The sequence below is a fragment of the Myripristis murdjan genome, chromosome 11 (genome assembly GCF_902150065.1).
Source record: "Myripristis murdjan chromosome 11, fMyrMur1.1, whole genome shotgun sequence".
Taxonomy (NCBI): domain Eukaryota; kingdom Metazoa; phylum Chordata; class Actinopteri; order Holocentriformes; family Holocentridae; genus Myripristis; species Myripristis murdjan.
Window position 1 is genome coordinate 28786665 of NC_043990.1, and position 14260 is coordinate 28800924.

At 39.9% G+C, this 14260-nt stretch overlaps 1 protein-coding gene across 3 annotated transcripts in view; it reads right to left on the reverse strand.

The window, feature by feature from the left end:
• phf14 (PHD finger protein 14) overlaps positions 1-14260 on the reverse strand; it is a 100771-nt gene that overhangs the window by 47742 nt on the left and 38769 nt on the right. For all 3 annotated transcript variants that reach the window (XM_030063323.1, XM_030063321.1, XM_030063324.1), the window contains exons 12-14: positions 12242-12348; positions 8321-8452; positions 3182-3332 (exon numbers count right to left, since the gene is read on the reverse strand). In XM_030063323.1, coding sequence (XP_029919183.1) covers positions 3182-3332; positions 8321-8452; positions 12242-12348 — 390 coding nt within the window. The remainder of the gene's footprint in view (positions 1-3181; positions 3333-8320; positions 8453-12241; positions 12349-14260) is intronic.

Genomic DNA, 14260 nt, shown 5'->3' on the forward strand with positions numbered 1-14260 from the left:
TGGGGAATAGCACTTGAGAACATTCTTATGAACTTCTCATTTTTTCCTCTTACGAAACGTCTTAAGATTATTAGTAAGAACTTTTTGGAGAATCTGGCCCCAGGCTCACAAGTTCTTCAACTTGTGGATATAGTCAATGCAGTCCTTTTCACGAAAAGGTTCATCAGTGTTGTCACTGGGTGAACCAAATGCTCTATTACTGTCATGATGTTCAGGTGGAAAATCAGCAAAGGTAACCCTTGACAACTTGAGCTAGATGAGAGATTGAGCAACAGAAAGATGTAACACGAACAGTGCACGTCAGGTGGTAAAGGACCAACAAAAACAACATAATCTCCTTTACTGACAATGGGGAACTTCAATTAATAACTGATTTTCTTGCAGATGCCATTGCTTTCAATTGTGTGGACCAGCTGAACGACTTCCTGCTAACTGACAGAGCCGAGACGACACATCGTGTCTTTGATGTTGAAATGTTTTGACTTGTCCTCCTGCCAGCATAATGACTGCACACTTGGTGCAAAAGGAGAAAATGAACCTTCATCTAAAAAACCTCAACACCTAACATTAAAAAGTATGGCAATACTTTAAAAAGAGACCCGTAACACAGTGTGCTGTACACTTTGTAAGTATGAAATGGCTTATCATTGCAGCAGAAGTGCTATGCAGGAATATATGAAATGCAAACACTCTTTGTGAGAGCTCTTTGTAAGACATTTCTGTAAGTCATGTTTACTTTTTGTCACTAATGTTACACAAGCATGATGTTAGCATCAATTAAGCTGCTTCCTATAAGCATAATGAAATAGCTGTATCAGACCACAACATATTTCTGCAGTGAGTAGTATCACTTGGGAAAAGTTTAGTTTCTTTTGCCATCTTCATGTTACTGTAAGAGATTTTCAGGCAGCAGTTTACTTATAAAGGCATGGGTTAACATGAAACAATGAAAGACGGACCACGAACATGTCCAAAAAACCCGGCCACTGAACGCCGAATCAAGGGAAAAGTTAAGAAAAGGAAAAAAAAATCAACAATCCAACAAGGAGAAGATGGCTCTGAGCTCCTAGGTGCCATGTAGCCCTGTGTCCAGCACAAATGACCCGCTGGTTCTTACCAGCCGGCATGCAACAACTGTTGACAGCCCAATTCAGTCACCTTCCAACAGGAAGGTGACTGAATTGCAGAAAGGTTGTTTAGTGGGAAATGTAGGAAATGTTACCTCTACCCTATGTTTGAACTAATTTGGTGCTACTGTGCATGTACACAAACAAACACTAGGAATGTGGAATTGCAGAAAATGTAGAAAATGTTCCATTTAAGTGATGTGCATTGTAGTGGTGGTCTGGCTAAGCTAAGCTTGCATAGTCTTGTTGTTTACCTTCCTTTGCGGGAAACTGGATAATTCTGAGATAGAAAAAAGAAAGCTATTGGAATGAGATGGTATCATTTATGTGACCAAGCTTGTCCGTAAGCCATTAGTCCGTCTACAAGATGACACTGTGGGCCCTCTCTGCAGAAACAAAAGTCATGGCTACAGCTGTATTTCCTTGCAACAAGAGAATTGCTGGTAATTGATGGTAATTGAAAATGGGTGGCTGTTGATTAAATGGTGATTGAGAGATAGTTAAATAATTTACGAACCAATAGCTGGTTAAACTATACACATAGATGGTATCACTTCCCCAATAAATAAAGCCCCTTTTCCACTAGTACCTACTCAGCTCGACTCGGCTCGACTCTACTCGGTTTAAGAGCTTTTCCATTAGGTCGTAGTACCTGCTAGCAGGTCCCATTTTAGCACCTACTCAGCCGGGGTTCCAAGCGAGCTGAGTCGAGCTGAGTCGAGCTGAAAATGTGACGTTAACGCCGTGCAGGCAACTGATTGGACAGGGAGTGACGAGAGCGACTCCCGCACGAAAACAAAACCCGACATTTAAAAAAAAAAAAAAAAAGACGGCAACAGCGGCCGTGCGCATTGGTCGTCAGTGAAGTTGTCAAAGTCGGAAAATGGCAAGCACACCGCAACCGCGGTCAAATAAAGACGTGGAGACTTTTCTGAGCTTTGTGGCGGCCCAAAGAATCCAGAGGGAGCTGGACGGTGCGCCGGCGACTCCACCCACGGCGCGGTGCTACTCAATTGTAATGGAAAACCACCTAAACCGTGTCGAGGCGAGTAGAGTCGAGCCGAGTAGATACTAATGGAAAAGGGCCATAAATATGTAGATATAATATGAATGGTCTATTAATGGTGTAATCCTCTTAAAGAGATTGGGGAGGCCTGATTTGAGGTTAGGTGATGTTTCTCACTATGCCAACCTTCAAGGTGGTCTGTGCCTTACTGTAAAGACTTTACAGTAACAAAGTTACAATATAATATATTAAATAGATTTAACTTGACTTGGCCAATTTTAGATATATATATTTGTCTTGTTTAAAAAGCTGAAGAAAAATTGACTACAATATGTCATCATTAGTTTCAATTGGCAATTGTGACAGTAGGAGTTCTCAAAGTCTAACTCCTACTGCTCTTTACATACAGTACATTTAGGACAATAACCAACTCCTGTATCCTGCTCTGAGAAGTGGCCACTTTTAGTCATACAAACACTTTTAGTACTATTCTTCAATAATTCTGAGAAGCTTGATAAATATCGACCCCGATGTCTTTCAACCCGGCTTGGTTGCAGCCTGGGGTTCAAGAGCTTTGCATCTCTAGTGATTCTGCATCCAGCATGGATTTGTGCATTTTGGGTAAATACCACTGAAACTATTGTAAACTTGGAATGCCTACAATTCTAAGTTACTTACATGACAGAAATATTGAAATTTTATACACAAGGGAATAAACTGATAACATACTAATCTTAACCTTGAATGACTCTTTGATTACTTTATAGAGATACATGAATCTAAAATAAAGAAAACTGAAATTATTTATTTTTGTAGACAGATATTAATTTGTACAATACACATTTCTCAATTAGTCACTCAAATAACTCTTCAGTCTATGTTAACCAACATGGATATCAGTGAGACTCTAGTCTGAAGTGGAGTGAAGGTCAGACTGGGCTTATAAACTTTCAAATCTTATTTTTTGGCTGTAGTTTTTGGTTTCAGTGATTTATTCATCCACATATCACATTTTATATTTACAGTTTGTCTCACAGTTGTCTCTTACCTGATGTTTCTTGGGCTCTGGCGACATCTCCTGCGGGATGAATTTAATTGGTCCTTTGATCTGCCTCCTGGACCTCTTTGTGCCATCGGGCAGCGTCTCCATGGCGATATCTGCCTCGTCGCTGCTGGCCTGGTCACACTCGGAGCATTGCCTAAGGGGAAGAAAAAGAACCAGCTCTGTCCACTACAATGTATTGATTTTATTATCTGGGGAGAAAATCTTTTCTCTTTACTGTAGAAAACAGGCTTTCATGGCTTGTTCTGATCAGAAGGTGAAAAAAAAGAGCCAGATAATAGGGCTGGGTGAAAAAAATCAATATACCAATACATAGCAATTTGTTTTTTCCGATTCAGAATCCATTCTGCAAATTCCAATATTGATACTCCATTTTAATTTTTTCTAGAGATTTGTCTCCTGTAGGTAGTACTATAGAAGTCCTTACTCCAAACTACAACTCTTCAATAACAATGGCGGGTACTATTAAGATAGCAACAAAGGCGCAACATAAGCTCAATGAGAGTAACGTTATCTGTGATATTTGGTATTAATGTCATACTGTTACATGATATCACAAACATGACTATATGTCAGTTGGATATTTGTAAACTGATGTCAGTCTTTAGCCTCTTCAACGTTCTCATCCCCTTGACCTACAGTAGCGGCAAGATGGCAGAAAATAATAAACTAACAATTCATGTTTTCACAATAGAGATGAGAAAGCTAGATAATTAAAGAGGAGATCCAACTGAAATGTCTAGTGAACAGGTGATAAATTCCCATACTAATTACATAGGAGTAACAACACTGTTTTGGCATTTGCTTTTGTGCCTTGAGAATGAAAAATTTTAGCTTTTGTAGCTCAAGTGTCTTATGGCACCAGTTGCTCAGTTGTAGCCCCATCCTCCCCTGTTCAGCAGCAAAGAGACATCTTCAAATCTAAGCACTGGACAACATAATCACTAAGTCACTGGTAGTGATTAAGAACCCAATCAAACTGATGCAGACGTAGTACGGTCATGTTTTGCTATTAAATGGTAAAATTATGCAATATCACATGAGATGGACTGCTGTTATACTGAATACCAGCATGGCTGTGATTTGGTTGTAAGACGATTTGGCTGAAGATCATTCTAGCCATGCTGACATTCAGTATAAAAGTGTGATGTTATTTTTTATACAACAGTTTTGCAAACAGCACGATTTATCAAGTAGCAGTGATATGCAATTGTGACTTATTTATTTACTTAATCACTTGTCGGCTCTGCCAACACACATAGTTCCATTAGCATTTAGACAACTGCACTGAACATAGCTAATCAGAATGCAAGCTAGCTTGCCTGCAGGTTTCCAAAGCAGTGTCTGCACATGGTATTCCCCAGAAAGTTGTCTATAAGGCAGTGCTTCCTAACCCTAAACTTATCCCCGGCCCTTACTACAACCACAGCCTAATACACACGGTCTTCAGTCACAGTCTTCAGTGAATAGAAGGAGCTACGTAAATAAATAAATAAATTGATTAATTAATAAAGATGCAGGTCGTGGCAGTATTTAGGCTTCTTTCCTCCCTAGAGGTAGATCATGGCAGTTAATGTAGTTAACGCTTATTACAGAACACTAGGAAAAGGTGTTAGATAATAGTAAAAAGTCAGAATGTATAGTATCTGGATCCATACTCAAAATGCCATCCTGCCATATGTCCTTCTAAATACAAATTTGTGTGTATGTGATGTATTGCTGAGATTTACTGCATGGTGTGAAGACTGGACACGGGCATGGAAACTGTCATACAATAACAGTAGTACTGGTTTCACAAACCCAGCAATATTCAACTCCTGTGTGTCTACTGCATAAACCAGCATAGCACCCTCTCGTCTTTCTGGATTCTTGCATGTGCAGATCTTTGTAATTAGGTATGATTTGGGCTCCACACAATTTTATCGTTCAAATGCTTTCTAATTTTAATCCAATAAAGCGGAACAGCATCATGCTCCTCTTGTTCATAATTTTAATGAATTGCTCCAGTCACAAAGATTGTGCTATACAAACAAATAACCACCCTGAATTATAGCACCAGCTGCTTCTCTTCACATCCTTAATTTTCAAAATAATACGGAAAAAGGTTTGACTTGGTTTGGCATAAACCAGTTGAAGCAGTAGTTTACCAAGTGACAGAAATGGAATGTAACTACCATGTATGGAGAAACAGATGCACCAAAGGGCTGTATCTCTTCTCTAGATAAAGAACTCCAGTAGTTTAGGGGGGGACTGTGACATTTCCACCATCTCACCATCCTTCATCTGATAATCCTGCTGCCACTGACTGGGCTGAAATGTCAGGCCTAATATGAATAAATAAACTGGGAACCCTAATGTATACTACTACTACCACCACCCAGTTAACATGTACTGGCTAAATAACACTTTTCACTGTTGCTTTTACAATTTGACCAATGCACAGGTTTGCTATTTGCCTTTTATATGAATTGGATATCAGACAATCTGTTTCATTCATCAACAATGAAACGGATATAGAGCAGTTCATGGTTACATATTTATTGGAGAGCTGATCAATATTACACTACTAGTTGATGCAAATGCCCTATAAATTGATTCTATCGCAACATTTTTTATCAGATGCAAGTATGCATCAAAGTATGCATAAATATGTATTATTAAGTAACTATCACCCTCGGTTTCAGAAGGAAACTTTTAATGTTCAGTGATGGTCAAGCTGTTTTAAGTTTTACCTTATATTTATGAATCTATTTTTTATAATTACAGTGTTGTTTTTGTGAAATTCTGTTCTCTTTTTGTTGTCTTTGTTAAGTTGTTACATGAGATGTTGGTCTGTTTTGCAACTGAGGGCTATTAAAACTTTTTTTTCCACCCTGACAAGAATATGATTGCAGAGAAATACTGAATTCTTGTAATAATTTTGGAATGTACTAAGGATGAAAATGCTCATACAATCTTATAAGATAGGGATTGTCCAATCCCATCCACTGGATCGGTATCGAGTTCGATCCAGGCCAAAATGACTAGATTGGGCATCGGATTTTTTTTATTAGAACCCGTCCGATCCAACCCATAAGCCCAAACTATCTCATATATCCTCAACTTCACTTTGCGCGACATGCCGTAACACAGACGAGCTGTCGCCATGGTTGCCATGTGCCTATGTTTTCGTCACGTGAGCAGAAGCCTGCAGAGCTGTAGTCATGTCCTCCGTTAACTTTATGTTAACGGAGGACAAAAGTAAAACAGCTGAGTGCAACATTTGCAAAATGAGTGTCTCAAGGGGTGGTAGCAAAACCGGACATTTTAACACAACGGACTTAATAAAGCATCTGAAGAAGCATCATGGAAAGCAGTACGGAGACTTTTTACAGGCGAGTGCAAAGAAAGGCGAACCGTTTTTGTTTTGGTGCAGCAAATCTTGGGTCCGTTTCCCAAAGCAGGCTTAGTGAAAACTCTGAGTCTGTTAACCCTGAAATGAGGGAAACTCTGAGTTTTCCGTTTCACAAAGGGAGGTAACTCAAACCAGAGAAAGAGGGGTAACTCTAGCCGAGTTTCTGTCTGTGTCCGCCCTCTTTCAGCCACACACGGTATTTAACTTCCTCATTCATTCAGTCAGCAGGCGAGTTTTGGCGTGGCGTATTAGTTCTGCCGTCTGTTATTTTTTTTTTAAAAATTATTAAAAAAAAAAAAAACTGTCAGTAGGCCTTTATTAGAAGTCCATTAGTAGTTAGATGGCGACTTTCTTTTCACGAACATGGCATGTCCTTTTGACAATGATCCCGTGGATGAAGGTGCAGTGTTACTGCGCAGAGAATTAAATATTCGTTGGGAGATAGTTATAAGACCGCGCATAGATGTTTTAGCATTTCCAGACAATTATCTTTTTAAGCGTTACCGTTCCTCGGAACCTAAATGAAATAAATTAATAGGCTACCATTCAAGCAGTTTTCCCCTGTAATATTACTGATTGCAACGGACTACATTTAAACTTATGCTTTGACCCGAGCAGCAGTGTTCTCCCACGCCATCTCCCTCTCCTTTGCCGCTGCAGCGGTGTTGCACTTTAAAAAAAAAAAAAAAAAAAATTCAAACTCGCTGTATGAATGCATTAAGATTTCCAATTCAACTGGGGTGAAAAACGCAGCCCGACACTTCCCCGTTGCGATGGTGACTCGTCAAATCGGGGCCCCGTTGACGCTGTATTTTTATATCTATGGTGCACGCGCTTAACTCCAGGTGAAACTACTCCGAGTTGATAAAACTAACTCAAATCAGCTTTTCTGGAACTGAAAACTCAGAGTTTCCTATCTCAGAGTAGATCAACTCAGAGTTTGGGGTAAGACTCAGAGTTTGTTGAACCTGCTTCGTGAAACGGACCCCAGGTGTATAGCCTAGATTTTTATTGTTTTGATTGTGTGTGCCTACATTATTCTAGTGGATATTTTTTTATATTTTTAATTTTATGTTAATTCATAAAATCATTTATTGCAGCTTTGCAATGTCATTAAGGTATAATGTGACTTTTCTGTTTATACACTGGGATTATTTTATTTAATTTAAATATTTGCACCAAGTTGCACTTTTATTTTATTTCAAACATTTGAATGGTGCAGCTGGGTCTGTTGTGTTTAAAAATGCTGTTAAAAGCGATGTGAGCTTTAAGTTTTAATAAAGCCACAGCAGTTACACATGACTTCAGTTGTTGTCACATATTTTCCTTCTTTCTTTAGGGGACCAGAATAGTTGTTGTACAGTGAATGTGGTGTTTTTAGATGTCAGTATCAAGCAAATTACATCCACATATTATTAACAACTTTTAGAGTGACAAAAAGAATTGGATCGGTATCGGACTGGTATCGGCCAATCCTCAAGGCTGCAGTATCGGTATCGATATCGGATGTGAAAAAGTAGTATCGAGCCATTCCTACTTTAAGATATGTCACAGTAGTTAAAAAAACAAACAAACAAACAAACAAACAAAAAAAACAGCTACAACCACATTCAAAAGAAATGCTTACTGTTGAATCCCAGTGTATCTTGTGTAAGAATATGGGCATGTGAATATGTGAGGTGGGATCCCATCATCCCCAGTCTATGTAGTAGTGTGCTAGTTCTTCTTACCAGTAGCTGTTCTTGGTCTTCTTGGGCATGCGTGTTAGTGGCGGTTCAAGGCAGCCCAGGTGATAGTAGAGCTTACAGGTATCACAGAGCAGCAGCAGATGCTGGTCTTGGTTCTTCTTACAGATCCCACAACTGCAGGAAAATATCCCCGACATGGCAACAGTAAACATGGTTTCCCCTACCAATGACACAGGCCTCCTTTGAGGCAAGTTTGTACGTTTTTTTTAATCATGATCCTTTTTTCGCCTGACAGCGTAGCCTTTTTGGCTTAATGCCACCACTTCTCTGGGCTCCTGCACTCACCTGCTTCATGGAGCCCACCTTTTCCATCAATGTGAGGTATCTAAGTATGGACAGACATTAGCCTGATGCATTCTAATCCACAAATAAGAGATGAACAAGAAATGTATTTTGCAATCCACAACAAATATCTTTCAGTTTGTGCAAATGTAAAATTGACTTTTGAAGTGTTGAATCTGCATTTGTAAACAGTGACGTGTACAGTCACTGAGGGAATTTGGAAACCTTTTTCCTTTCATTTTGAGGTCAACTTTTTGCTTTCAGTGCACAATCCACAATAACACACAAATAACTACTGCTCAAATCACTAGTTATCTACACACAAATAGCTGCTGCTACACACACACACACACACAGACACACACACATGCTATTCTGAAACATCTTTCAGCTGCTGTGCGATCCACACACACAACTGTTTACTGATCAACACATATGTCCCAAAGGCATCTTCTGCTAGTCAGTAGTAGGACTACCAGTTACTCTGGAGTTTAACTGTTCAGTGCCAATCCAACAGAAATGTCACTTGCCATGACAGGCAGTGCAAATGGCTGCCCTTTGCTAAAGTGCATGGTTACTCAGTTAACTGAGATTGGGCACAGCCCTAGATGGTAGTGAATGGTTAGTGATGCTTGACGACTCAAAAATGGCGCCCCATTCATCACAATGAGAGTTTCTCACGGTTCATGGCTCACGGCCAAGTCCCCAGGAAGTGCTCTGGTCAGTGCTAGTGGGGCTTCTATTGAAACACATTTTACTAAACTCAATATACACGCAAGCAAAAGCTCCCATCAGCACTGGATGTTTGTTAACACACCTGGTAGGTGAAGCCACTGTGTAGTGATACAGAAAGTAGTTCCACCAGTTAGCCAGCAAAATGGCTGGTAAATTGCGGTAATGAATCTCCAACAAACGTGTGCTGTAATGCACCCTTCAAAAACATTTTTTCAGCTTTGGGCTTTTGGGCTGCTCAGAATTATGTTGATTGGTGGTCCAGGTATACTATTTATTTTGGAGATGAATACGTCCAGATGAAGCGCTCGATCTGATAACAGGGGAGGAATTGATGGGTCAAACTTCAAGGATCTATCTTGTACTGAGGAGGAAATACCACTATATGGGGAAGAACCCAGACTATCACTTTAACCATTAACAGGTCAAACTAGAGAATGGGGTTAAATTTTCCAGTCAATCGATAAGCAAGTGAGTTGGCACAGTAGTTACATAAAGACATAACCAAACTGAACAACATTAATTTTTGTGGATCGTAAAATATACATTTGTAATGTTTCTCTTATTTCCACATTGATATGTAACAACTCAAATAAATTTTGTAAGGCCACTTAAATTGTCTGACTGCTTTTTGGGAGAAATTTGGCATTCCATAAATGGTACATGGTGTAAACTATACAGTCACCCCTTGGACCAATCAGTAACTACATGAAAAACCCTTGGGGGGAAATAATTTCCAAGAAACTGAAAATGGTTGAAAATAAATATGCTGTACATTGATGGTCCTGGAGGCAAACATGTAGAGCAGATAGCTAGATATGTGTACCAAATGTTACTACATTAGAGTGTTGGAGCTGATGATGTGATATATGTGTGTGTGTATATGTGTGTGTATATAAACTCAGCACAAAAAGTAAAGAAATTTGTGTTTGGTAGATTATTTCTTTGTTGTAACAATGCTTCTTGGCAATAAATCTCATACCGTTGGAAAGCCTGTTTATTTCCCTTTTAAATGGCGCGACATTTGCAAGGATCATGCATTTGTGGGATGAGCAGCAGAGCTGAGTATGTAGGTTGCGCCCATGAAAAATTTGCCAAATCTTCTCTGCCAATGCCAAACAGCTTATTCTGCCATTGACTCTTGTTTGGTGTTTGGTGGATTGGATGATTGAAGTTTGAAGAAACAAGACATATTGGCAATTTAACAATTTATTCATTTAACAAACAGGAGCCTCAGTAGCATGTGGAAGAACCATACACAGCCACAACAGCCTGGCACCTCCTCCTCATGCTGGTCACCAGCCTGCTCACACACTGCTGTGGGATGGCATCCCATTCTTCAACCAGCATTTGTCACAAGTCAGCCAACGTGGTTGTGTTGGTCACTCTGGCACGAACAGCAGGCCCAAGCTGATCCCACAAGTGTTCAATGGGTTGGGGTCAAGACTGCTGGAAGGCCATTCCATCCTCTCCACTCCAAAATTCTGGAGGATGTCTCTGATAAACCCCGCTCTGTGGGGGCAAGTGTTATCATCTTGGAGGACAGAGTTCGATCCCAGACTGTGGAGATATGAGATTGCCACTGGTTACAGAATCTCATCTCGATATCTCTCTGCATTGAGATTGCCTTCAATGATGACAAGCCTCGTTTTTCCAGTGAGGGAGATGCCGCCCCACACCATCACACTGCCTCCACCAAAAGATGTATTACTCTATCGGCACAGCAATCAGCATAGCGTTCTCCGCGTCTTCTCCACACTTTGACCCTACGATCCAATTGCCGTAGGCTGAATCTGGACTCATCGCTGAACATAATGTTCCTCCACATGTTCCGGTTCCATTGCACGTGTTGCCGACACCAGCGCAAACAGGCCTGACAGTGAAGGGCAGTCATGGCAGGCCTCCTGGCAGCCCTGTGAGACCGGAGATTGGCTGTGTGCAGTCTGTTCCGGATTGTCTGGGCAGAGAGCCACTGGCCATATCGTCCTGCAAACCTTGACTGCAAATCTGTAGAAGACAGCCTACGGTACCTAAGTGCTGACAGGGTGAGGAAACGGTCTTCTCGGGGTGTTGTCTTCTTGGGATGCCCACTTCATGGCCTGTCTCTGACATCCCCCGTTATATGGAACTTGGCCTTCACTTTGGAGATGGTACTAGGGCTCGCTCCAAATAATGCCGCAACTTGGTTTTGTGGAACACCAGCTTGAAGTTGCCCTGTTGCACAGGCCCTATCCAGATCAGTCAAACGTGGCATGCTGGTTCTTGGACCAGACACCTGCTGACCACTGTAGCAGGGCCCATGCTCACAGGTGCCAATCAGGCACCTGATTGGCAGCACCTGGGGGTACCAGAAGCTCAAAACAAGAGTCAATAGCAACAGCAAAATTAGCTGTTTGGCATTGGCAGAGAAGATTTGGCAAATTTTTCATGGGCACAACCCACATACTCAGCTCTGCTGCTCATCCCACAAATGCATGTTCCTTACAAATGTGGCGCCACTTAAAAGCGAAATAAACAGGCTTTCCAACGGTATAATATTTATTGCCAAGAAGCATTGTTACAACAAAGAAATAATCTACCAAACACAAATTTCTTTACTTTTTGTGCTGAGTTTATATTTAGATAGATAGATAGATGTGTCTGTGTGTGTGTACATATATACACAAATACAATTTTTTATTAATAAATACTATAATATAATAATAAACATGATCAAATGTGTAGGTTGAGTCTACATAAAGTGATAACTTTACACAGTAAGTAACAGGCGTTCTGGTCATGCCCTTGAGACTAACAATAAACCAAACATTTATATTCTGCTTTGTCGACCTTTCTTTTACCCTTTTTTATATCCTATATGTAGCAACTCCCCAGAGGCTCTGTATTCACCTGTAGAGGATGGCTGGGAGGCTGGATGCCTTCCCTGGGGCTCCTCCCTCCTTCTTACTAGGCTTCCTCTCCTTGGGGGCTTTCAGCACAGCTGGAGCATTCAGTTTCTATTAAGAAACAACAACAACAACAACAAAACAACAGAAAAAATGTTGGTAATAACAATGGCAATAAATCAAGAACACCAAACCAGAGTTTAACAAACATGTTCATATTACAGACCTTTAACCCTTGTACCTTGTTTAAAATTACATCCACTTATCCTGTTAAGGATTCATTGAGTCCTTGTGACGGCTGAAGGTATAATATATTTAATTATTTAAGTTCAGTCCAACCATTACTGTTATAATTCAATCAGTAAAATTAAATAATTAACCCTTTATAGACCAGTTTCTATGATGTACCACTCATTTTTATACAAAAAAAAAACACCCCAAAATCCAAGTTAGAAGGGGCTGGAGGGATTTTTTTTTAAATGACTATCACTGCCCCTGGTGTCAGGCAGTGTTTATGGAAAATATTAGTTTTTATGCATTTTTACTTTTTACATAGTGTAAGATTGAGGTAAAAAATAACTTTCACCCTGTTAAGGACTCATTGAGTCCTCGTGATGGCTGAAGGTATAATTTATAAAAGGATTATTCTTTTCAGATTTTTTTTTTTTTTTTGGCATGTTATTGAGGTTCAGTCCAACCATTACTGTTATAATTCAGTCAATAAAATTGAATAATTGACCCTTTACAAACTAGTTTCTATGATGTACCACTCATTTTTATATACAAAAAACAACCAAAATTTGAAATATTTTCAGTTTACAGCTCACAGTCAGTGCCAACAGGGAAATGAGGTGTGCTGCAGTATGTCACACACAGTCAGGCCTGTGAGATGATCCAGAGGCTGAAAGCAGGCAACAGAAAAAAAAAGAAAAAAAAAAAAAAAAACTTCAGCAGCTCTGTTTAACTGTGTGAAATTACTCTGTTTTTTACTTGTACCAGCCAAAGCAGTCAGGAAAACAACTACCGTAATTTTAGGCGTTGTGGTCCACATTCAGGGATGGCAATAAAACAACATGGCTGGAAACTGAGAGAGTACATTCCAAAACAACACAACACAGCAACAGGCCCAAATGGGAGTGATCCAGCTCTTGAAGATGGTGTAACGTGGTTCCAGGCTAGTCAACAATAGGCAATAACTTTGCAATCCATTCACTTAAGGTTGAGAATATGTAGCCAGGACCGGTGCAGAGAACCATGACACAGGTATAGTTTTACTCGGCTTGTAAATAAGCTGAGGTTCACGCACTGTGGCTTGTATAGCAGAGAATCCAATTAAAACAAGTTAAAACATTGCTAAAACCTGCTATAAAACAGTGATTATGCAATAAAATTATAAGAAAATAATGTTAAAATAAGCACAGAGAGGGAGGATGTAATCAAACACACCACCAACAGCAACCTGATATAATGTAACAATTTGTATGTCTTCTCAGTAGTGTAGCACATAGATACGGTCCTATGACATTTTACTTGATTCATAATACAGATTTAGACCAAAATCTAATGAGAATAGCGGGTTGGGTGTGTGACTTCTTCCTGCGTGCTACAGAATGTGTCCATAAGAAGTAAATAGCATGTACATCAGTAGACCATGTGCGTCCATGGGTGAGAAACACAGGCAGTATAATTTTAATTTTTAATTGGCCATGTAAGATTTCGTTGAACAATTAATAGTAAGTGAGTTAATGTGCAGAAACACAAATCATAGGTCAAACTTTTGTTAATTTTGACTTTTACTGACTGGAAATGTTATTGAACAAAGAGCTGTTTGGGAGCCAAAGGAGCAGGCTCACATTGGTGAACTGAGCCAAATTATGTGACTGACTGAAAAGAGAAGGAATACCCATCACTAGGACTTATATTGCCCCATTCTGATTGCATGATATCTCAGAAGGTTTTTCACCTACCGAGAGAACACTCCATAACTGACCCAATCAAACCACATGGGGGCACTGGAGAGCTC